We start from the raw sequence: 25289 nt of genomic DNA on the forward strand, positions 1-25289 counted from the left end.
GGGGATTCTTTAGCTAAGTTGTGTCTTCTTGTATGTCTCCCTCCTTCCCCTCGGAGCGCGAGGGTTTTTATAGTGAGGGTTACCATTGTTTGATGTGCCTGCCCGCAGGGGGTAGGATCGTACTTCTGGTAGCGTTTGACACCGACGTTGGCGTGGCGTGAGGGATCGAGCTTGAGCAGGGTATTAATGTGCCTCGGTCAGCGTTTCGGTCTGCGTTGATCATGTGTTGTGAGGCGTTATTTGGGACAACTGACGTCACGCGAGTCTTATCACAATGCTGTGAGGCGTTGATCATGGTCTGCGTTGATAATAATTGTGAGTCTTATCACAATTATTATCCTCATCACCTTCAATGATTATAATAATATCTAAACAATAACTGTCACTGCACGTATGGGTGTATATGTATAAATTATTTAACATCGAAAACTAATAAGATCAATATATGTGATATTATATGATGTATAAATTGTTATGCATGAACTTGTCGATATGTCCGAGTGGTTAAGGAGACAGACTTGAAATCTGTTGGGCTTCGCCCGCGCAGGTTCGAACCCTGCTGTCGACGGTCTATTTTTATCTTTTTTTCCTTTTTATATTTTTTTTAAAAGGGATTATCGAAGGAGATTTATAATATTTTAGCATCTTTTATATTTTATTTAACGCCTTTAAGGAAAACAATTATTCAATAATTTATGCAGTTTCGAGAGGTCTTCGGACAACTCATGCGTGCCAACTCCCAAGGAGAGAAGGAAGAACAAAGCATCTCTCTCTCTCTCTCTCTCTCTTCGGACAACTCATGCGTGCATTTATACCAACCGGATCGTGAGACTCCCAATCGCGCACGCCGTTGAAGTTGACCGAGAATCCCGTTTCCCATCCTGCCTTGCCAGATCCCGTCCGATGGCGACGTCGGCGGCGGCCGAGGCGGCGAGGTGGGTCGAGGAGTCCACCCGCGACGCCCTTCGGTTCCAGCTGGAGACCCTCCGCTCGATCCTCGAGAGCAACGCCGGCACCGCCTACCTCCGCCTTCACCTCCGCGACCGCCTCCCTGATCCCGCCCGAGTCGACCCCGCCCTTGTGGCCACCGCCTTCCGCCGCCTCGTCCCTCTCTCTTCCTACGACGACTACGCGGATCTGATCGAGAGGATCACCGACGGCGCCGAGACGCCGGCCGCCCTCTCCCTCGATCCCCTCATCTGCTTCTTCAATAGGTCTCTCGCCTCCTCTCTCTCTCTCGCTCCACTCCTTGAATACAAAGATTAGAGCTGCGGTTTGATCCTTCCTTGGTCTACTTCCAGTTCAGGAACGAGCACGATGAAGCCAAAGCTGATACCTTTCTTCGATTCCATACACGCCAAGTCTGCTTCCAGTCTTGCTCACCAAGCCAGCTCGGCCTTCCTTCACAGGTGTTCTTGTCGATCCTCGAAACCATGCTGCTCTTATCTCATATACTTGACTTCCTTCTCTTGCTTAGGTTATTCCCTCCAAGATCTTCTAGCAGTAAGATTCTGTGGTTCTTGTACGCCGGAAATGTCACCACGACCAGAGCTGGATTCAAGGTAATGGCAGCTTCTGCATACCCTTTCCACAGCAACTCCACCACGACGACGCCTTCACCTTTGCTCTCGATGTGCATTAGCCCCCGCGAGGTCATCACAGGGTCCGACGCCCAACAACAGATGTACTGCCACCTCCTCTGCGGCCTCAGGCACTCTGCCTCCATCGACTGCATTCGATCCCCTTACGCAGCTGGCTTGATCAGGGCGATGCGCATGTTGGAGTCCAAGTGGATGCAGCTCTGCGATGACATCGAATCCGGCTTGGTCAGCTCAGAGATCACCGAGCTTGCCATGAGAAGGGCGGTCGAAGAGCTGCTCGGTGGGCCGCGGCCAGACTTGGCCGCGAGGATTCGGGGAGCCAGCAGCAGAAAGAATTGGAATGGGATTCTTCCCCTTTTGTGGCCGGAACTGCGTTACATCGCTTGTGTTAGCACCGGCAGCATGGAGCAGTACTATCCCACCCTGAAGCACTACGCCGGCGAGGGCGTGCCATTGCTGGGCGGCGACTACTTCGCTTCGGAGTGCCCCATCGGCATCAACATGGACAGGACGCGCCCGCCGGAGCTGACGAGCTTTGTGATTCTTCCCGGTGCAGCCTACTTCGAGTTCCTTCCCTTTGACTTGGGAGCTTCATCTGCTGCAAAAGAGACAGTAGACATTTCTGGTGTAGAGGTCGGGAAGATGTACGAGGTGGTGGTGACTACTTACCGAGGGCTGTACCGCTACCGCCTGAACGATGTTGTCAAGGTCGTCGGGTTCCATAACTCCTCCCCGAGAGTGGAGTTCATCACCAGAGCACCAAAACAAGCTTCAGAGGACTTCACCGAAAGAGATTTGATGTCTGCAATGGCCAGTTTCGAGCATATGGTTGGGGAGAGGGATGGAGAACAGATGGTGGAGTTTGCTGGTTACCTGGATCCCAACTCGGACCAGAAGCATCTGATCATCTTCGTCGAATTGAGCAAAGATTGCACCCTTCTACAGAGAGAGAGAATGGAGGAGTCCATCACGCATTTGAGGAGATGTTGTCAGTCCCTCGAAGGTTGTCTGGGGAGTGTTTACAAGGCGAAGAGGGCCGAGGGAGATCTTGCAGCTCTGGAGATATCGGTAGTGAAACCAGGTAGCTTCGAAGGACTAGCAAGAGTAGCCGTAGAGGGTGGAGCACCTGCGAATCAGTATAAACCTGCGAAGATCATCCGAAACAGCAACTTTGTTGATTTGCTGAAAGCAAATGTTGTAATAAGTAGCAGTAATGGTGAGTTGAGAACCTTACCAGTGTAAGATTGGCCGTCATCGATCTTAAATGCTCCTCTCCAAGTACCTGTTGAAGCTTGAAAGCATTGTGAAGCAGTGTAATAAACATGGTGTTGTGCATCAACAGATTTAACGAGGCATTGTGCTGTTGCATGTTATGTATATATGCTTTTGAATGAGGTGGAGAACACAAAAGTTACAGATGCTGTGAAAGGTGAAAAGTCTGTAATCATACTCATACAAAAGAATGCTTTGGGCATACAGGCACAAAAAAAGGCTTTGAACAACTCAATGAACACAACTGCGATAGATAGATAGATTAACAAAAGAGTTAACACTCAAATTCATAATCTTTTCCAGGCTCAACAAATCATCACAAGAGGACGACGTGCAAAGCATTTCATTTGTGCAACTTAAATCTAATGCAAGAAATCAAAAACATTGATCTCTATTCAGACAATTTAGCATGCCAAAATTCAATCTTCATCGGACTAGCCGATAACAACTGGTATGCACTAATCAAACCAGTATCATAAACTACCGGTGTAATAAGAACAGGCCGAAGCAATTCTAACTAGTAATTAACCACTACCGGTAACCACCATAGAACTGATACAAGAAATGATGCGACTTAGACAAGCAGAATCAATCATCTTCATGTAATTCGATGTAAAAAATAGTAGCATAAAATTCTTTAATGGAAGAAAAAAAATGCCTGTATAGCCTATAGGAAATAACGACTTCCTCAAGCACCAGCTGAAAGAAGTCATCTAGCAAATAGCTTAAAGGATGAAAGAGCTTAAAAGCAGAAATGAAATTTGATGTATTAAAGAAGCTACGAAAAAGATTGGTGGAAAATTACTGGCAACAACAGAAGGTTCCGGAAAGATTGGCTTACAATTAGCAAGTCGAAAAGTTTGATAGCTTTGAAAGGATAAATATGTTGCCGTTTCTCATGCAAAGAAATCTTGATATATACATAGAATGGAAAAAGGCCACAATAAATCCTTATAAAAAGCAAAATAGACTAAGAAAAGCACTGCTAGGAAAATGTCTATCACTCGCTGCACAGAGTTCATTCAGGAAACAGACGTCTAGGCAACATGTCCTTCGAGTACACAAGAAAAACCAAGAATAACTTCAAATCTGAAGACTGAGAGACCAAACCCTGGGATCCAAGATTTCAATTTTAGAAGGTATATATTTTAGGACATTCACTCAGGAATCTCGATCTTCACCTCATATGAGGACAGTGAATATTGCACTAGTAACCAGAAAGCAAGTTTTTAGTGTTCCTGAAAACCAAGAGCAAGCTTAACATTTCTAGAAATTAACAGTATAGTTGTAAAACTTTTCGAGCTTTTGCAAGTAATTCTGCAAAATAGAAAGAAAAATGAGCTCACAGGGCAAACAAAACACTATTTGTGTTACTATCTCCACACAGATATGAAACTGCTGGATGCCAATTTTGAAATGGTAACGTTTGCATCTCAGTCAGTTGATGCAATAAAAATCAACAAAAGACCTGTTAAAATCAAGCAAATGTGATGCCAATCAAATTTCTAAAGTCATAGCATTGGTCAGTTGGAATTGATAAGATGATAATTGGAAAAAAATAAGTATTAGACTCAACTCTCAATCACATTGGCAATCATTTCAGCCAAAAAGAGGCCATTTATGGAGTGCTTTTAAAAAGTTATCACATGGCTATGGTGTTTAGCTTTAATGGCAAAGGTTATGTACATCAAGAAGGAATATTAAAAATTAGTATGTCAAAAGTGCTGCACCGATGTATAATGTTGAGTGTGCATATACCGTATGACAGTAAATAAAGAATGCAATCACAATGGGAGATTAACCATGTCATAATCATGTAGCAATTATGACATATAAAGACAGCAAGTAAACTAAAATATAAAAGGTTTTTATCAACTCATCCAAGAAAATGTGTATAAATGGAATAAGCTAGAAGACAAGTAAGACATCATAATACCATGAGAACCAAAGGGATTGTTGAAGATAGCATGAATCCATGCATTTCTAGTAAAACCATTTTGATTCTTAACAAGAATCTAGCATTTGTTCACATGCTGTGAGTAGCAAGATGTCGTCAGGCTAGCACAAACTTTCTTGGAACAGTAACAAGGTGCAAGCACCTTGTTACTTTAGAAATGTAGTTTGTGCATTTTGCTTTACGTATCAATCATACTTTAGAAATGTTTTAGAAAGAGATCATAGACCTGTGAATTCATCAATAACACTTCTCACATATCACAAGTAAGCAAACATCGAATGAAAGAATGAGATCCTTGGAGTTTACTTAACATATGGCAGACACCGAAGACCTACTCCCTCCTCAAATGGGGGAAAAGATAACTTGACACTATATACAACAGAATGCGATGCTTTTGCATCCCAGGAACCAAATGATGCAATTAAGAAATGCAAACCATTGCAAACCATTGCATACCAGAGAGATCTCTTGCAATTAATTTATTCTGTATCAGCCTCCCCAACGATTCTGGAACTGGTCCAGTCAGATGACCGTGGTGTCATGCTTTTTCTGAATCATCAGAACTAACATCATCATTTCCGAAAGCAAATGGCTGGTACCCAGCAAAACTAGATAGCTGACCTGAACCACTACTGCTCACAGATCTTTCAATATCCTCAATGTTCGACACAATTGAGATTGGCCGGTCTGGGATTGAAGGGACTGCCAAATCAGTCTCCAATATCTTCACAATCTGATCCATCTTAGGCCTTGCATGCAACTGAGGATGGGTACAAAGGACAGCAACAAGTACATACTTCTCCAACACTTCTGTTGGCCCCAATTCCTCCATCCCCTCCTCAAGAACAGCCATTGTCCTCCCTCTTCGAACCAATGACCAAGCCCAGTCACTCAGTACAAACGCTTGTCCCTCACCCATGGAAACAAATGCCTTCTTTCCACTGAGGAGTTCCAGTAAGACAACTCCAAAGCTGTACACATCACTCTTCTCAGTCAATTGTCCATACAAGGCATATTCCGGAGCAACATATCCAAGAGTTCCAGCCACCCTGGTGCTCACATGTGACATCCCCTCCGGCGCAAACCTCGCCAAGCCAAAGTCCGCTACTTTGGGCTCAAACATCTCATCCAAAAGAATGTTGCTTGCCTTTATGTCCCTGTGGATTATGGCCGGTTGAACTCCGTCGTGCAGGTACGCCAATCCCCTGGCAGTTCCGAGAGCGATCTTCTGCCGCAAGGGCCAACTGAGCCGGTGATCCCCTGTGCCGAAAAGGTGGTCATGGAGGCTCCCATTCCGCATCAGGTCGCAGACGATGATCCGCTGGTGCCCCTCCATCTGGGTGGTGGCGAGGCAGTAGCCTCGCAGAGCAACGAGGTTCACGTGGCGGACGCTCGCGATCACCTCCACCTCGTGGGCGAAGCTCGCGTCCCCTGCGGCCGAGCAGTTCTTGAATCGCTTCAGCGCGACCTCGGTGCCGTCGGCCAGCACGCCCTTGTAGACGTTGCCGTAGCCTCCGCGGCCGATGATGTTGTCCCTGGAGAAGTTCTTAGTGGCCTGCTTGATGTCGTCGAATCTGAACTTGACTAGGGTTGTGCTCGCGCTGATCGACTCCAGTGCCAGCGAGGGTTCGACCTCCGGCTTCGAGGGCTTCCTCCGCAGCTTCCTCCGCCGATTCAGATAGCGTCTGACCCAGAACCAAGCCGCGAGAGCGGCGAGCAGGAGGAGCACGAAGCAGCCGGCGGCGACGCCGTAGATCCAAGTGCTGGAGCCGCCGCCGGAGGGGGAAGGGGCAGACGTGTTGGGGCTGAGGAGGAAGAAGCAGTAGGCGTTGGCGCCGTCCGAGGGGCCCAAGCTGCTAATGGCGCCGCCGGCGTAGATGGCGGGGTAGGAGGCGCAGTCGGAGACATTCCCGTGGTTAGGACCGGGAAGGTAGGCGGCCTTGACGCGGTTTAGGCTGACGGTGCAGGCGGTGCAGGCGGGCGTGGTCTGGAAGGACTGGTTGCAGTTGCGGTCCATGTCGCTGATGCCGGCGGACGGCACCACGTTCTCGAAATCCTGCCGGGAGGTGATGTTCATGCACCCCTGGGCGATCCACTCGGTGCGGAACCCGCATCCGGTGCGGACATCGAAGGGGTCAGCCGCGGAGAAGAGCGGCGCGAGGGCGGCCTGGAAGGCCGTCCAGCAGGCGGCGGCGGCGTCGACGGGGGGGTGGAACAGCGAGTCGGTACGCAGGTACTGGGAGAGGGTGAGGTGGAGGAGCTGGAGGGCGTAGGTGCAGCTGTGGGCAGAGTCGGAAGAGTTAGGGGACGAAGCGGCGGCGGAGACGAACTTCTGGGTCACGGAGAAGTCGAGGGGGCAGGAGGAGGAGTTCTGGGAGAGGGCGAGATCCAGCAAGAGAAGCAAGCAGAAGGCGCTGAAGAGGAGACGAAGCGGGTCGGAGACGGCGATCGTCATTGCGGGCGACCACTTCTTCGGGGCTTGCTATTGGGTAGCGGTAATCAACCACCTCTCCATCAGATTAGGTTGTGATGGCGTGAGTAATTATATTGACTATGAGTTGTCTTGTACCACAGCAACACCAACGGATGGAGTAGAGAGCGATGAGGAAGAGGCTTCGGGGAAGGAGCGGGAGGCAGAGGAGAGCTCCTCCACCTGCTCTGCTCTGACCTAATTTGGTGTGCTGCGAGAGGAAGAGAGGAGCATGTAAAGATGAAGAGGTTAAGGAGGCGGCGAGATTGGGGAAGGCTGCCGCCGATGGTTGGAAGTTTCGTGCTTTTGACGAGTTAAGGTTAACTGTGTGTGGTTGGCGATGCAGACGTGTAATATAAACTATTTTTATTTTTAATTATATTATAATTTTTACTATAATTTATTAATCTTTTCAAATATTACAAACCTCCGTTAATATTAATTAGACCGTCTTAATGCCAATTATTTATGAGCATTAATCAATCGAACTAATTCCATCGACATGCATAAAAAAAAATTCAATTGTTTTTCTATAGTCATTTTGAGTTTAGTGTCTCACTTGTTTTGGTCTTTATAGATTAATCAAATATTTGACTCCTTTTCCTTGTATTCTAACTATTTAAAAATATTTATCAATCTTAATATATATATATATATATATATATATATTATACATCTTAATTGATGTTAAAAATTCATCACTTACTAATTAATTTAAATAAAAAAATATATTCACTTGAAATAAAATTTGACTGACATGTTTGTACTGCGGCGGAAACCAATCCACGGCAGTGAGACGAAGGGCAGCGGTCATCCGCGAGTGGAACCGAAGCAGCAGCCTTCGCTTTCGTTTCCCTTTTTAACCTCCGACGACGAAGCGGGAGGAAGAGATGCTTATCCCAAGGAGCAGCAGCTGCTGCGCCCGTGCGCTTCGTCTATCCACCCACCACCACGCCATCCACATGGCCGTCCCCTCCCTTCTCTCCTCCTTTTGCCATCTTTTCCCCCGCGGTCACGGTTTCAAACCCTTCCCCCAATTTCTCTCCTCTTCTTGCTCCGGTTCCCCTCTCTCTTCTCTTTCCTCCGTCCCCTCCCCCAAGCCCAACAAGAGGGTCAAGACACTGGTCGCTGCAGCTCTGCTCGAGATCGGCGGCGTCAAGATCGCCAAAGATGGTAACTTTCCTTATTTTTCTGATCAAGAATCGCAACTCATCCTTCTAGAATTCCATCTCCGTTCACAATTGCTGTTTTGGTTGATGAATCAGACGTGGTGCGAGAGAACGATCCCACGAACAATGTGCCTGACAATATCTTCTCCAAGATCGGTTTGCAGCTCCACCGGAGAGATAATCATCCGATTGGGATCTTGAAGAATGCCATCTATGAATACTTCGACACTAATTACGCCTCCAAGTTCGTCAAATTTGACGATCTTTGTCCCATTGTTTCCGTGCAGCAGGTGATTCTTTTGCATTTTCTTCTGATAAAGTTTGATATTTTTGTTAGGGTTTACAATTTTATTTTATATAATGGCAGTGGATCGATCAAGATTCGAATTGGTACCATACAGGTCTTTTGTTATTGCTGTTATCTTTAACGAATATGAATAGGAAAAAAGGATACTCTCATGTAGCTTTAATCATCAATCTATATACTACATTGTGGTGTGACCAGTGAGCATAATATGCTTCCTACTGTGTATACACGAGATTGGATGAGTAAGAGTTTGGGCTATGTTGGTTACAACCTTGCTAGTTGGAAAAAGAAAACCCATTCCTTTAAGGTCGGTTGACAATTTCAAGAATGCTGGAAAAGATTTAGATGCTTTGCTGTGTGCTCTGAAGTCTACAAGTTATATCGCAGATATTCTTGAAGTATATGATGATGAAAATTGAATTGCTAATGAGCCAACAAAAAATATGATGGAAATTATGGCAGTCCTGTGCCTTTTTTCTTGTTGTTGGATTTGTTTGAAGCTTTCTGTTCAGATTTTTTAAATGCATTCCATTTGAAGTTCACCAAATTTGGTTCATTGCATTCTTGTGGCTGACTATAGATCTGCTCACTGCAGAACTTCGATGAGGTTTTGGTGCCTGCTGATCATGTAAGCAGGAGTTATAATGATACATACTATGTTAATGCGGAAACCGTCTTAAGGTGCCATACAAGTGCTCATCAGGCAGAGCTACTGAGGGAAGGACACAGCCATTTTCTTGTAACTGGGGATGTCTATCGTAGAGACTCCATTGATTCAACTCATTATCCTGTGTTTCATCAGGTTTTTGTCCATTGAAAGATTAAAGATCATAGACCTTATGTGGATATATGCGATTTCTTATTTTGAGCATCCAGCATATAGATGGAAGGGGTTCGCGTCTTCTCTCCCGACGAGTGGAAGGATTCTGGAACTGATGCAACATCTTATGCCGCCATGGATTTGAAGAAATGTCTTGAGGGTTTGGCAAGGCATCTTTTTGGTATTTGGAATCCGCGACATTTTCATTTTTGTTTAAATTTAACCAGAGATGCATAATTATAATTTTAAGATATGTAACTTGGAGTCCCAAGTCTAAACGTGCCTTAATGTGCAGGTGCTGTGGAGATGCGGTGGGTTGATACTTATTTTCCATTCACCAATCCATCATTTGAGTTAGAGATTTATTTCCAGGTTTGTTGCCTTTTGCCAGATCTATTTGATGGATCCTGCCATTGTCTTCCTCTAAACTTTCTTCTTAGAGCTGTATTTTATGAGCAGATGATTTAATTAACTGGATCATTAGTTAAAATGCTTTGAGATTCTTAAAAATCAACTCTTGTTAACTTATGAATTAGATTCATTAATATCTACTTTGAAGTAAGCTTTTTGTTGAATGATACCTAGACCTAGTTCGTCTGAGTCGAGTAAGTTGTCATCCCTAGCTCATTTTAGGAATGACGATTGTGTAGAGCATGGTTTGATGTACCATCCAGAATTGTATGAAACACATGTAAATATCACCTTGCTTGAGCTCTATGTGAGTGAACTGAACTTAGTTACATAAATTTCTATCTGAATTCATCCCAAACTCAAACTATAGGGTAGCCAAACCCGGTTTAAGCAGATCCGATATTCTTAAAGTCATTGAAAAAATCCAACAGCTGCCATCCCTAACCTAATTCAAATAACAAATACAAGCTGAAGAAGGAGCAAACTTAGAGCAAGGCTTCTTGTTTAAGAAATTCAAGTACTTTCCAGCATTTATTTCTCGTCTCTTCTCATTTTTCGAATCCGACTTTTCATATTTCTTATGATGTGTTAATTTGCAGCTTATAATTGCGTTCCTGTTGATGTGTTTTTAGGAGAATTGGATGGAAGTGTTAGGGTGTGGAGTGACTGAACAAGACATACTCACAAGAAATGGTAGGAAGGACTCTGTTGCATGGGCATTCGGGCTTGGGTTAGAAAGACTTGCGATGGTTCTCTTTGATATACCAGATATTAGGCTTTTCTGGTCCACAGATCAGCGGTTTACATCACAAGTATGTATTATTCTGGCTTTGCTTCTTCTTATTATAACCGATGCTAGTATTTTTTTGTTTTTGTTAGAAGTATGTTCTTTGCTTTGATGTATAACCATTCCATGATCTCCATGTTTCTCACAAATGATGTTAGATCGTATGTATCATCATAATTTTCGACCAAGAATCAGATGTCATGTGACACTTGTAACCTTTTACTGTAAAACCAATAGGATCCAGATGTCATGCTGATTTTTTTTTTTTTCTTAGCTAGAACTTTGTGCTTTGCATCGACTTGTAACCACTCCATGATCTCCATATTTCTTATATGTGATGTTAGATTATAAATGTCATCATAATTTTTGACTGAGATTTAGAGGTTATGCGATGTTACACTGGTAACCTTTTTACCATTAAATCCAATAGGATCTAATGTCTTATTGGAAACATGTGTCACAAGCATGATAAAACACATATTTAGAGAATGATTGCAACAGATCATGAAAGTTTACAAGTTTGAGGAACACACGTGGTAAAAGTATTGGGGAGTGGTGTCCATGAACCTGAACAGTGTCAATTAACTAGAGATTGTTTATGTGAGAAAGGTTGCAGACTTGGATGATCTATTAGAGAAATAAGGACTGCATTAGTGCTTTGATGATCATGTTAAGCTTCATAAGTAATAGTAATACACCGAGTGAACTCCTACTCGACACTTAGTGTAAACACTCATGATAGCACTAAGATGTAAGAACAAAGATCACACATCTTAGTTGATATTAAAGTCTGATCCAAATTTGAGAAACATGATTTTGCATCAATCGATTTAAATTGCAGATATCATTATTGTTTTTAGATGTATAAGTTAGAAATTACCTTTGATTAACAGCTACTAAGCTAATACTGTTAAAAAAAAATTTTCTTCCATGGTGTCAATGTGTCATGTTCATGTAAAATATGCTGCCAAACTTAGATTGAGTCTTCCATTCTAAGCTCTATTGATGTCATGCCGAAAAGGAATTGGCACCTGCCATGTGAATCCAATAACTTTTCGGCACCTGTCATTTGATTCTAATTTGAGCTTGAATCATTGGTCGAAAATGTTTAATCCCAAATTAACAATGATCCACTCGTTAAGTCTTATTAGTCAATTCATATCTTCAACAACTAAACTTTTAAGGTATTACTTTTGCAAATGAGTCAAGGCATGCAAACCAACACAAAGATATTTGCAGCCAGCAGTCCTTCATTGAATGGCCATATTTGTGCCATAAGATGCTCTATAAGATACACTTAAGAATTAAAGAACTCTGATTTGCTAAAATTGGTTTCTATTAGTTGCTAAGCTTTAAGCTTCGTGTAATTCATTTGATCTACTGACTCCTTTGTACAGTTCTCAGAGGGCAAGCTTGGTGTTAAGTTCAAACCATTTTCGAAGGTAATCACACTGCTACTTGAACTTAATAGCTCACTCTACACCTTTTTTTTTTTTTTTTTTCGGGTCAGTGGAAGACATAGATACTGGTTTTCCTTTTTGCTATTTTTCTTTGTCCAGAGTCGGTGTACGAATATCTGAAGCATTTTCACAGTTTTGAAATATGTCTTTGGGATACTAACATATTTCTAAGTCGGAATTATGAAGATTAAAATTACGTTCACCCAAAAGATCAAAAACAAAATTCTAAGATTCACACATTAGATACTAAAATAAATTGCTAAGCAGCATGAAGGAGACAACAGTTTATTGTTTTTCCTTAAGTGGTATTCTTTGAAACTCATAAAAAACTTGATGTCTTTTGCAGTTTCCTCCCTGTTATAAGGATATTAGTTTTTGGATCAGTGATTCCTTCACCGAGAACAACTTATGTGAAGTTGTTCGAGGAGTTGCCGGGGATCTTGTAGAGGAGGTATGATACAAGTGACATTTTTTTGCTGTTCTATTTGTTCATCTTCTTATCAGTCCTTCTCAAATTAAAGATAAATTTAAAGGATGATTTACATAGCAAAAAGTTAAATTGATGCACAAGATTTAATTTCGTGGAAAGGCAATTGGAAGAAGCTAAGCAAAGTATTGTACTTCTAAGAGTCTAGATTGGTACACTTTGATGAAGTCAAACATTCGAGCAATAGAGGTCTAATGTGTATAAATGACAGCATTACATCTAATTACTATTATTTGTACCAAGGAATGAGAAGCCCTAGTTGACAAAACAGACAAACCCAACCTAGCTGGTGAGTTGAGTTGTGCTATCCAAGGGAACCGACAAGCCCTAAACCATCTTTGGTATGAGAGGAAGAAGATTCTTTGGTGTGTATCGATGTCTCGAAGACTCGAAGAGGAAGAAGAAGAAGAGGAAGGGGTGGTGAAAGATGACGATGGTGAAGGAGAAGGAAGAAGGAATAGGGAGGGAGGAGGCGGTGGAGGAGGAAGAGGAGATGGTTGAGGAGGAGAAGCATATCAGGTGGTAGGTTTGTTGAGGAGAAGCAATAGGGATAATCCACGTATCAGTCCAGGCACATACCCATGGTGAAACGAACTATGTTATACTGTCAACTGAGAACTGTCTTGCTTTGCTCAACATTTGAAGTTCTTGCCTCTGCAGGTGAAGTTGATCGACAATTTCACCAACAAAAAGGGTATGACCAGCCAGTGTTATAGAATCACATACAGGTCGATGGAACGATCACTTACGGACGAGGAGATAAACCAGTTGCAGGTATGGAGAATGAATATTTGTGTCTTTAAGGATGTGTGCTTGTCGATCGACAACTGATGTATCCATACTAATTTTTTCATGCAGTGGAATGTCAGGGAAGCAGTGCAGGTCAAGTTGTATGTCACACTAAGATAAAAACTGAAGTCCGTCAGCTCTATACATACTAGGAAAACATTTGTAACAGAGGACTGACTCTACACTGCATAAACCCTGTGTTACACTTACATGATTGATGACTATATCAGATTTACTTTCACTTGTAGCTGTGCACACAATATTTCTAGTGCTTACTATTGTCGTGCACAATTGCAACTAACGAAAGTGTAATATCCTAATTTAATCCAACATTTTAAGTGAGAATTGACTTTGAATGAATTTACGGGGGATTATATACCGTTCTATTTACCAAATGACTTTGTAAATCTGTGATTCCAATAGGTTAATGAGCCAATTATTACATGGGATCAGATCAATCACGACAACAAGTGTGATGAAGCCTTCGAACAAAGGATTGATGTGTTTATTAGATTAAGAATTTAAATGTCAATCCAATACACATTTACCTAAAATAATGCCAGTAGTTTCAGTATATTACCCATCTTTGCCTTGACAAAGTAAATATCCATCATCACTTAAAAGATGCTTATTACCGAATTACTTCTTGGACGAATATATATATCTCATGCAACTGAAAGTAAAATTTAGTAACGGTAACAAAATCCATGAAGAACTCAATTTATCTGGCAAGGAAGCAACTCCACGTATAAATATACTCTGAAAACCTTGATTACTACTACAAAAGTTCCATGGCATATGTAACAAGGAACGATCTGAAGCATGCTTTAGATTATACTGTACGGAGATAAAACTGCTGAGATAGTATGTATATAGACACATCTAATGTCAGAGAATTAAGTAAAATCATAATTTAGCAAAAATGAATACAGACCAGAACTGATTCGTGAAATCACCTGGCGCATGTTAAGGGAATTATGCACATTTGTTCTCGGGAAGAAACTGGTCACAGCCTTTGTGTCTTAGCCGTGTAGTTGACCGGGTTTGTTTGATGTGATCCGCAAAGAGTTGATGCCTGTAGATGACAGGAACAAAAAAAAGGTGTAGGGTCAGAAATTTTGTTGGCTAAAATTCAATGTTTCAGGAAAAAAGAACTTAAGAAGTACTGACCTTTCATATTCTAGCTTCTGGATTACTATACCATTGAGTAAAAGCTCCGAGCTGAAAATGCCGGCTCCTTTACATAGAATTCAACTATGGTAAGCTGTTGGATCTCTGATTGTATAAGCCCAATTCAGCTTAAATGTCAATAAACATGACAAACAATACCTTTCTCAAGGAGAGGTATGCAAATGTTGTAATCTTCTTCACAAGAAATAACCAAAAGATCATCCGGTACTTTATCTTGTTTCATTTCAGATCTCCCGATTCTCTTGAGTGTCTACGTAAAATTTGACAAGTGAATAATGGATTAGTGAGTGTCAACAAGATCAGCAGCATGTCAATTATGCTGACTATTCTTTCCTGTCTATCCAAGTTAGAGAAAAAAAATAACATATTATGTTGTGAATGCCAGATGTGCATCACCTTACCACGAACAAATATTGAACAAATGCGGAAAATAGGTCGGATGCGTAGGCAAACAATTCAGGCCTCTCAGTGCATGCTAACCCACCATTACAAAGAACTTTAGAATAATGCTTCATTTCAGGCCTTTGCAGACATGTGGCCCCTCCGCCATTTCATGATATATGAGTTGTGTTATATACTTCCAATCTAAATCCCACCCCTTCAACATATTTGCAGTACCCTGGTTATTTCAGTCCTTTAGTTCAATAGTTTTTAAATAGTTATATTGGGAACTAAAAAAAGGTTTTGTTGTTCAAGAGTCGGGTTAATGAAAAGATGGAATAAACCAAGGTATTCAAAAGTTGTACACAAAGTTCAAATGTTTGGCTCATGAATTTATGATTTCTGTAAAGAGTAAAAAAGCATTCTCAAGCTAATTTATTAGCAAAAAACATAATCATGACATGGTTAACTAACTAATTAGATCCCAATTATGCAACACAAGAAAATACAACTACTGCTGTCACTTACTTCCACCCTCTACAGACTGGTGCAAATTTTCTAGCCAATGCAAATTAATGCAAGAGAAGAAGTTTTCATAGAACCTAAAAAGAACCTTGGGAGATGGGAAGATCTGCCATGATGACAGCAGTTTAAGCTCATAGAATCAAGAAACCAAGGTTCGTAATTTCATACCGTACCGAAATTTCGAGCTTTGCTCGATATGGTATGGTATGAGCATACCGAACGGTACACCCTATATATATATATATATATATATATATTAAAAATATAAAAATTAATATAAAAAAGGAGGTGTACGTTGCCTCGGTGACGTTGCCTCCTTTTTTTTCTCCTCGTCGTGTCAAATGAGGAGAAGACGTGGTCTTCTCCTCATTTGCGATGTTCGGTGAAGACGTCGAAGGCCGCAAATGTCTCCAGCCTTCGTCGCGTTCTCGTGGTCTTCTCCTCATCTGCGGTGTTCGACAAAAATGTCGAAGGGCGCAGATATCTTTGGCCTTTGGTGAAGAATGCTGTCACGGACAAAATTCAAAACAGAATGTTTGATGTAGTACTTATGTATGTCCGTGTCTTTTGGTTTGTTCATGCTTTGCATAGCATGCAGAGGGACGGTTGAATGCTTAACAACCCCATTTAAGTTGAGTTTGGTGGTCGTTTTAGGCTTGTAAATAAATATTGTGTCATGTGGACACTTGTGGGAGATATTCGATCTGTAGTGGACCATTTTGACCCTTTATTGTATAACCGTTCAAAGCTTGTAAAGTCTGTTTGTAATTTACATTGTCTATGAAGTGTTTCCTGAAATGTTTGCTTGTGGATCCCGAGTGAGGCGCTTTCTCTAACCCATTTCTCTTTTGTAGGTCCCAAAGGACCATGGGAGGTTTTGAGAGGCTGACCTTTGCGGACGGACACGCAAGGGTGCCGCACGACTTAGGCAAACCAGCTAAGTCCGTGACAACGCGGTGAAGGCCGCAGGTGTCTTCAGCCTTCAGCGAAGAACGCGGCGACGAAGAAGCCAAGCCGCCGCCTCTCCGTTACCTCCTGGATCGAGATTGTCGAGGGAGGGCAACGCCAGATCGCGACGCATCGAGGTTCTCCCGATTCTCCCTCTTCTTCGAGCACCTTCTCCCTCTTCTCCCTCGACGCTTCTTTTTCCCTCGCCACAGCCCGGTTGATACCGCCCAGTAGCAAGCGGTCCACGTACTGATCTGTGGGCGGACTGGTACATACTGCCCGATACATGTGGTATCATTCAAAATTAAAATCCTCGCAAGAAACAACTTGCAAAATTTCCTAATCTAGGAAAGCCTAGATGAAATGTAGTAATATGTATATATAAGGCACACTGAGCATCTCTAAAACAAAGCCAAAATCCAGCAAAGCACAAGCCAGCTTCAATTACCAACAAACACAAAGACATAAAATCTTGAGATGTTGTGATGCATCCCTAAATTTGAAGAGTTCATTGTAGGTAAGCACATTCAGGGCTGTTTTTCTGTTTAATAAGATGATCAACAAGTTACAAAACCTTCAGATCAACAAAAGCTGATTTGTGGAACCAGTATTCTTTGCCGATAAAGCATCTGCATACTGATCAGCTAATAAAGCCATTGCATCACCTGCTTCTTCCAAAGTGTTACTGAATCCAGGTTGGTACAAATTTGAGTCCCATTCTGAACACTTGGGTGTGTCTAAAGGTAAGAGTACTGTTGCTTTGGCTCTATGATATCAAAACTCATTCAGTCAAAAGAACAGGTGATGGGAATTAATAGAATGGCCAAGTTATTAATTTTGCCAGAAGACGGATACTGATGAGACAATGGGTAGGTGCCAAGGAAATATAATCTGATAGGAGAACTAGACAGCCCAGCAAACATAACCTTGAATGTGCAAAAGAAAGGGTCCAAAGAAAGGCATTCTAGACTCTTACAGAAAAGTGAAAAATACAGAATGAAGAAAACAAAATAAAAGGACAAAAAGGGAAACAAAAGAATTGGTTCTCATTTTGTATTTCCCTATTTTTCTATATTGGAAATAGCAGCCATTTTATATGTGCAGTTCAGCATGTGTGATTGATTAACATACAAAAATATAATCAGATTAAAAGAATCAGATGATTATATTTATATCTAATCATTCCACAGTCCTGGTAGTGAAAAAAATTAACCCACAGGTATATTCATGCCCAAAAGTTTCTCAAAGGTGAGTTCTATATTGAGTCTTGCATTCTCATCTTAAATTCCTTGTGTACTGCCCAGTGAGGCTTTAACAGTGGGCCTCAGAAGCCTTCGGATCTCACTGCCCTCAATAACCCAAAACTAACCAACATAGCTCAGACATCGATCAAGTCTTTTGGAGCCACGTTGGTGGCAACGAATGTTATATCTAGACTAGTCAAATAACTATACTAGGAACTTTTTGATGATCAGATCTTCAATAAAATTAATGGTGGCCTTTATAAGAGAATATCTGTTTCAATTTAGTGATGTTTCATGTTTATTTGAGGGAAGCAAAGTTTAACTTGATGAAGGTCAGAAATTTTTAATTGAGATATAGGGTGGGTTATGTGACCAAGTTTTTCTGATAGGCTTTCTCTAGTTATTTAAGAAGTCATACTGCATCTAATTAGCAAAGTTACCCATCAAGAGGCAGAACCACTAGGAAAAAATTGCTCTGGAATTCTTTTACTGGGTTTCAATGCGGTTTGGATTCCGGATGAACTAAAGAAAGACCTCATTAGAGATTCTTTTCAAGTGACTTCAAAACTTAGAATACCAGATAGGTGCCTAACAAGACACTCTGTCATTATTACTTCAACAAGCAAATGATAATTACACAAGTTCAACAACAGAGTCCCTAGATCTTATATACCTATTTAAAGATCAAAACCAAAAAAAGGGAAGCCTAGAACACAAAGCTTTCTCCAATGCAAGTTGGAGCATTGATGTACCCAACCTTACATCCAAAATAAAGAATATATGATTTCTAGACTTAAAATTTAGGATATGTTGCATAGAAAAGATGAATAACCTGGCCACGAGATGCCTTAACCAAGCTGGAAACAAGATCTCCATTGGGTTTGACATTTGGTGTTATAAACACTTTTTTACCCTGCAAAGTTTTTTTGACAATGAGATAAGTGGTCACTGTTAGTTGGCTGCATCATCAAGAAGCTAAGTAGCAAATCATAGTGACAAAAGATCTAGCCATCTAAACCTACAATGACCAGAAATTACCTGCAAAAGAGGACAATGGCATGCACGAGCCAGTGAAACAGGCATACTGAAACCTATCTCTCTCTCCTTCTTAAGATCTCTCAGTATGTAATTTTTCTCATCCATAAAACAGCCTGCCTGTCCACAACTTTCAAGCCACATAGGTGTAACCACAAGTTTACCAACAGCAATTGCCTCTAACATGTTCTGTGTGCGAACAAACCTGTCTGTGACAAAATGAGTTGCATCTGAAATTGAAGATGCAGTTGGAAGTCCTAAGCGTGCCAAAATCTACCACAAAAAAAGAAGTCATCAAATATCATATGGTAGCTTTTACCCAATATTTGTACATCTAAGTAAAAAATGCATATACCAACATATTTACCTTCTTCTGCGGCTTAATAGTATTTTCAGCTAAATGATGACTAAATAAAACACGAACACCAGCCATATATTTCCGCCTTCGCATATCTTTCAGCATAGGAGTTGATGCCCCAGTAGCATCTAATCTAAGAAGTTCTCTAGCAACTAAAGATGTTGATACAACTTTATTGCATGATCTTGGAGGATATTGAGATGTAAAAACAGGTGACACAGCATTCATTTCTTTTGATGGTGTCGTACAGGTTAAATTATTTGGTAGGCCTTTTGCTTCTGATGACCCATATGATTTGTCATTTTCTTCAGCATTTTCAACATATTCTGAAGATGACATGTGTTTTTCTGCTTTTTCAGCATGCAAACTGTGGTTCTGAAGGTCAACAGAAAGAATATCAGCACCAGTTGGAATAACAGATTGAAGCAAAATTGTCCTGACCGATTCCTCAGTATCCTTGTCTGAAGATGGTTTAAGTGATGATCTTGTCTTCATGCCACATATCATCCTTACCACACTGGTACTTGGAAGTTCTCTGGCAGCTTCTAGTGACCTATATGTAAAAACAGATCTCTTTTTCCGCTGAACCTTATCCAGGATATCTGATATGCTTCTTGTGAAGATTTTCTCCTTCCCTTGTTGTTTGAAGGATCGTTCAATTGTCTCTGATGCACCAATACCTGACACAGGTGATGCTTTATTCAAGTCGCCATTCATGTTGCCAGAATTAACCTGACCTGTTCTCCTCCGTTTAGGATAGCGAGAACTATCTTTTGTCAAAGATAAAGTTTGAAATTCTTCTCCCGGAGATGCACAATTGAGCAACTTAGTATGAGTTGCAGGATGCCTTTTCACTTCTGTGGTTAGATTTAAACCTACATTAGCACAACCTTTTTCGGCCTCCACTGATTCTGATGTGTCAGAAACAATATAATGTACAGCTTCTACAGTTCTAGAAACATGTGCATCCGTCAACTTGTTAGGAACTTTCTGACAATCAGGTAAATCCTTATTCTGTTTCAACATCTTCACTCTCTTGGAATACCTAACACGATGTGCAAGATGTCTGTCCACCAAAATGTCATTATGTTGTTTTTGTTGTTCATCGAAATGTCTGTCTACCATCTGTTGTGTCTTTTCATTAAGAGTGGACTTAGAATAATCATGTCCGCTAACCAAACTCCTGGTATTTACCAGCCTATCTGGCTTCCCCTTTCCCCTCTTTGCCTGCCTTTTAGCAATTATATCCACCAAACTATTTTTCATTCTTGAACTAGTAGAAGAAACTCTAGGTACATTTCGGCTTTCACTAGATTTTGTAGAGAGCATCTTTCTCCTTTTAGAACGTGTCACAATGACTTCTGGATCATTAACAGAAGTCCTATTTTCCTGTGGTACATTCTTTGAAGAAGCTGTGTTCATAATTGGAATTCTGGCAGAATTGGAATTCAGAGTCAAATTTTCAGCATCAAGATGCCCCGTGTCCTCCTTTTCTGCATTATTCAGAAATCCATGGACTAAGGCTTCCATAGCCTCAGCTGCCATTTGAGTATCAGGACCAACATCATATATACCATCTGAACCTCTTTTGATTTCAGTTACATCCAATTGAGCTTTTGTATCTTCGAAAAGATTCTTCCTTATATTTGTTTCAGAAATACAAATCCTTTTACTTCTTACAGGACTGGATATCATTAACCTTGAATCTGAATGAACTGTTCCTTCATCAAATATTTTTCTGTTTGTACCTACCTCTCCACTTTTACCAACTGCATCTCTGGTTATGGCAGATTTGAGATGTCTAGTCGGGTGTTGGCTTTGAGTCTTCCATGCACCACATGTTTGTTCAAAGAAGGAATCCTTTCTTTTACTGAAGAACTCACCTCCTCCATCATCTTCAAGGTTATCATTCCAATCAAAAATTTGTGGCTTTCCAACTGGACTTCTGCAATTTGTCTTTTCAGAAAACAGTTGAACCCTCTTTGTACCAGAAACAAGAGACGACTTCAAAATATCAGTTTCGACATCTTTGGTTTCTTGAGATAACCCCACATCATTGATTAAAAGAAACTTATCTACAGATTCCAATGCATTTGCCTGGGACACAATACTAGGTTCTTGAGAATTAACATAGCTTAATCCTGCAACAACATCATCAGTTGAGAGCAAATAAGGTGTGTCCACCTTTGAAAAGATGCTGTCATCCTTTCTTATACTGTCATTCTTCTCAGAAGGTAACAACTCATTGAACAGTCTTTTTACCCTCATGTTGCAGCATCTGCTCTTGATTCCCTCTTTACAGTAGTTCTGGGTAGACCTCTGAAAGCTTGCAATTTCATGGTCCAAGTCTAACTTACCAACTTTGATTCTGAAAGGTGTCAGTTCCATTCTGCTTTTTGTCCATTTATTCACACCAGTTACTTCCAAGCCTATCTGTCCATCTACAGCGCTGTCTTCCTTTTCACTATGTTCAATATTGTTAAAAGATCTCGACACATGTCCAAGTTTCCTAGAAGCAAAGTATCGAGCTGCAGCAAGACCAGATGTGCGCATTGCTTCTGTGCGAACTGCAGTAAAGCTCCTTACAGTAGATCCTTGAAAAATAAGAAACAGAGATATTGTAACTCAATTACGTCAAATAAAATGAAAGAAAAAAACTTTGCGAGTGTCAAATTTGCCTCAATTTGGCTCATAAACCAAGAAGCCTTTGCTAGCAGCAGAAAGACGAGAATATTTACCAGGGTTTGACTTGCAACAACCTCCACTCACAATAACCCAAATATAAAAACATGGTCTCCAAGAGAAAATGAGGAAGAAACAGAAGCATGAAATTATAATCTTTTCTAGGACAGATTTTGCAGAAAACAACAACTGGGCAAATATAGAATATATAGAATGGAAAAAAAATGTAGGAAGACTGATCAACATGAATAGCAAATGACAAGTGCTAAAACTGCTCTATAAGAATTAGAAAAAAGCTTGAAGCATCATAACTTGTGATAATAAATGATGCCTCTAACAAACACAAGGGTAGGATGACCTGAAAATAAAATATCACATATATAAAAAATAGAAGCAAAGAAAAAACTGAGTGAAACCCAAGGTTATCTATAGAATGCAAAGCATACAAGGCAATTCAGATTAATCCCACTTCCTAAGCTGTTCAGCTATTCAATGAACCAAGACCGTAGGGTGCATTTGGTTTGAGTTAAAATAAACAGGGTTAACTTATCTTAACCTGGCTAATTAACTTTTCAAGACTGTAGGAGCATTTTTTTGGTTTGGTTTCTAAAAGTTGGGTCAATTGGGTTGGAAAAAGAGATATCTAAAGTTATTTCAAACCACCATTTCAATTAATCACTTTGTCCTAATTATTTAGGTTAAATGCCTTTGACTGGCTAATATTAATACTTCTTAGCTTGAGAGTCTGATAACTAACCTAATAAACACCAATCATGTTTTTTTTTTGGATCAAACAGGCAACTGCTGAAATATGATGTCACCAGCAAAAGAAAGCATAAACTTCACTTTCCAAATCCCAAGCCACAATGATACAACACATACATAAAGCATATGGGCCACATACTCATGGCTTGAAACTCAGCGTATGTTAGTCTGAATGGTGAAACTTAGGCATTGCTACTAAGGTCCAGTGAGATGTATCTGTATCACTAGAAGTCAATTTTTTTTCAGAAAATGATATATTAACTTAAAAGCCGATTACAGAAGACACATCTAGCGTCAGAGGTCAAAACATTCGATAATTGTATAAGCCAGTTATCCTTCCACAAAAAAGTGGATCAATTAGACCTTACAAATTTGGCTATCCAATTAGCCACACTGCCTATTTCCCTATAGATGTGTACTATATTGACTTTTGTAAATTTGGACATTAGCCATTTAATGTCCTTAAAAACATTCCATGTACACCAAGGGGGGTTTGGTTCTGCCATTCAGTACATCTGATTCAATTATGAGGTATCTGATTTCTCCTTCCAAGCCCTATTTCAAAGCCAACAATTTGCACATTAGACTAATTCTATTTGGTAAAAATCACCCCAGAAATTATGCATTTCTCATGGCAATTCCTCAGGACGAAACCAGTACCCACTTCTTGGTGTTATTCACTCCAAGAGCCATCCACATTTAATTTGACCCCTGCAATTGACATATCTCATTAGTCCTTCCTGCATTCAAACCTATGTTTGTCCATAGTGTCAAAGGTATGAGTTGCAGCCTTGTATACATGGTAGAAGGTCTATTAGGACTGTGATTATGGAGAGCCTCGTTATGGTCCTTCCAAATAAGCCATAATGTGCTGGCAACCCAAAGCCCTTAGGATCATATTCGGATAAGTATCCATATCATCTGCTTGAGCTAGTGTCCCTTGACCCAAATTGTCAAAAAATTCTGAACTCAATATTCAAGTTATACATAATGTGACTCCAAACTTCCTCAGCAAAGGTGGCCTAAGAGAAAATATGCTCCAATCTTTCTGAAATGAGTGAAAAGATATAAACAATCTTTTAACCAGCTTTAATAACCATTATCTCTTTTTGAAATACACACTTAGTTTTTTACTTCCCTAAAGAATAACAACCATAACCTTTACTGAAGGCATGAAAGTCATGACTCCTGAAAAAAATAATAAGAACTATCAAGAACCCCTGAAAACTATGTTCAAAACCTACCTGTTCATCTGGAATTGACTCGAGTTGAATGTTTGCTTATTTCTCTGTTCCCTTACCCATGCCTCAAGCCTTTGAAACCCTGGATATCACCCACCTTTGACAGTGAGATCCCTTAAAAAACTTTAGGGAAGGGTCTATTTAATTTAAGAAGGATGATAACAAAGAGTCAATGCATGACATGGTTTCCGTCAGCAAAAGACACCAAGATAGGTCTTGATCATGTGAAAGCAGGATCATATGTCTATACATTCTTAGGAAAGAAAACTTAAAGAAGAAAGATGAATAATATAGCTTGCCATTGACAGCTTATTAGAAGATTAGTGTCACAGCAACCACTCAAAACAACCAGACTCAGGAAACATATAAGATAATATAGCAATCACTGTTGCAGCACTTAGGAAAGCAAGGAAAGGCAAGGCAGCCAAAGAAGCAGCTCGTTGGGTTAAAAGTCGCAATCATAATATTTGCTCAAATAAGAAGGCATACAATCGAAACCTACCGGCATCCCCATCATCATCATCATCATCATCATCATCATCACCACCACCATCATCAGTGGAAGCATCAGAATCAACCATATCAACTTTCTTTTCATCTGCCAAGCCTGAGTTTCCTCCATTCTCTAAGACCTCCGGTCCGAACGCATCACCTGCATCATCCTCTCTATCTCCGCAGCGGGTAGCACCATCATCCAAAACACCCTCGTCGTCACCACTGAGCACCTCGGTCCTATCCGTCTCTTCATCGCCACTGTCGACCACAGCGGTATCCTCATACTCATTCACCAATTGCGTCTTTCCCCGCTGATCAATCCCCCCAACGCCCTCGCCGTCAGAACTATCGGAGCCATCTAGGGCTTCAGTCTCACCGTACAAGATCGGGACTTCCCCTGCAAGAAGTGAGATCCTCACCAAACTATCAAATCAACATCACAAGACGAAAACACAAGAAAAAAATTACAAATTTCGTTGTCCAAACATTCGCAGAAGAAAAAAATTACGGCAATTACCGGGAGCCGTAGAATCAAGATCCAAGACCTGGGTCTCCTCGTCGTCGCAGCCGGCTTCGGAAACCATGTCGATTGGAGTGCCGGTTGGACTCCTCCGTGGTGACAAGTGCGATCTTAGAGAGAGAGCGAGTGATCGGAAACGACGACGAAAGAAGAAGGGTTTGAGCAATAATGCAATATAAAAGCAAGAGAGAAGATCAATCTCGAGCGATGGGAAGAAGGCGGAGGGAAAGATGGAGGTGCCGCAATCAATGTGGGGCCCAGTCGACGTGAAAACGGGTCGGGTCGGGTCGGGTCGGGTCGAGGCAGAGCTTGGGCTATATCATGCGGAAGGCTGTCCGTGCCTCATCTAAACCCGATCCGCCAACAGTCCAGGC

The 25289-nt window shown here is 41.2% G+C and overlaps 4 protein-coding genes and 1 non-coding gene across 13 annotated transcripts; 3 read left to right on the forward strand and 2 right to left on the reverse strand.

Annotated features, from left to right (window-relative positions):
• Positions 1-486: 486 nt before the first annotated feature.
• Positions 487-568, forward strand: TRNAS-UGA (transfer RNA serine (anticodon UGA)). Its single transcript has one exon. It is a non-coding gene; the product is annotated as a tRNA-Ser (tRNA).
• A 99-nt stretch (positions 569-667) lies between these two features.
• Positions 668-7599, reverse strand: LOC135645839 (probable LRR receptor-like serine/threonine-protein kinase RKF3). Of its 3 annotated transcripts, XR_010498896.1 has the most exons (5): positions 5452-7599; positions 5287-5379; positions 2836-2883; positions 2475-2745; positions 668-2403 (listed from the first exon to the last, which is right to left on the reverse strand). XR_010498896.1 is itself a non-coding variant. In XM_065164649.1 (2 exons), the coding sequence occupies exons 1-2, from the start codon at positions 7283-7285 to the stop codon at positions 5369-5371; spliced, it is 1845 nt and encodes a 614-aa protein (XP_065020721.1). In that variant the 5' UTR covers positions 7286-7599; the 3' UTR covers positions 5054-5368. The 3 variants fall into 3 exon arrangements, 1 of the variants encoding a protein (XP_065020721.1); XR_010498895.1 differs by having other exon boundaries at positions 5287-7599; XM_065164649.1 differs by lacking the exons at positions 668-2403; positions 2475-2745; positions 2836-2883 and having other exon boundaries at positions 5054-5379.
• LOC135645840 (probable indole-3-acetic acid-amido synthetase GH3.6) lies at positions 904-2995 on the forward strand. 2 transcript variants are annotated; one of them, XM_065164651.1, is made up of 3 exons: positions 904-1214; positions 1302-1562; positions 1643-2995. In XM_065164651.1, exons 1-3 carry the CDS (start codon positions 904-906, stop codon positions 2841-2843), a joined length of 1773 nt encoding a protein of 590 aa, XP_065020723.1. In that variant the 3' UTR covers positions 2844-2995. The 2 variants fall into 2 exon arrangements, with proteins under 2 accessions (XP_065020723.1, XP_065020722.1); XM_065164650.1 differs by having other exon boundaries at positions 1302-1409; positions 1478-2995.
• Positions 7600-8089: 490 nt separating the features above from the next.
• On the forward strand, positions 8090-13771 carry LOC103995588 (phenylalanine--tRNA ligase, chloroplastic/mitochondrial). Its single transcript, XM_018829710.2, has 10 exons — positions 8090-8473; positions 8566-8759; positions 9372-9578; positions 9660-9777; positions 9892-9968; positions 10640-10819; positions 12192-12236; positions 12601-12705; positions 13402-13515; positions 13600-13771. Exons 1-10 carry the CDS (start codon positions 8191-8193, stop codon positions 13648-13650), a joined length of 1374 nt encoding a protein of 457 aa, XP_018685255.2. The 5' UTR covers positions 8090-8190; the 3' UTR covers positions 13651-13771.
• A 242-nt stretch (positions 13772-14013) lies between these two features.
• Positions 14014-25112, reverse strand: LOC103996407 (uncharacterized). 6 transcript variants are annotated; one of them, XM_065164645.1, is made up of 9 exons: positions 24913-25112; positions 24403-24792; positions 19222-21806; positions 19060-19127; positions 18858-18984; positions 18652-18732; positions 14860-14971; positions 14701-14767; positions 14014-14605 (listed from the first exon to the last, which is right to left on the reverse strand). In XM_065164645.1, exons 1-9 carry the CDS (start codon positions 24977-24979, stop codon positions 14506-14508), a joined length of 3597 nt encoding a protein of 1198 aa, XP_065020717.1. In that variant the 5' UTR covers positions 24980-25112; the 3' UTR covers positions 14014-14505. The 6 variants fall into 6 exon arrangements, 4 of the variants coding, with proteins under 4 accessions (XP_065020717.1, XP_065020718.1, XP_065020716.1 ...); XM_065164646.1 differs by having other exon boundaries at positions 14701-14784; positions 18858-19127; positions 24913-25111; XM_065164644.1 differs by having other exon boundaries at positions 18858-19127; positions 24913-25110.
• Positions 25113-25289: the final 177 nt, after the last annotated feature.

Source organism: Musa acuminata, chromosome BXJ3-8 (assembly GCF_036884655.1).
Source record: "Musa acuminata AAA Group cultivar baxijiao chromosome BXJ3-8, Cavendish_Baxijiao_AAA, whole genome shotgun sequence".
NCBI classification, from domain to species: domain Eukaryota; kingdom Viridiplantae; phylum Streptophyta; class Magnoliopsida; order Zingiberales; family Musaceae; genus Musa; species Musa acuminata.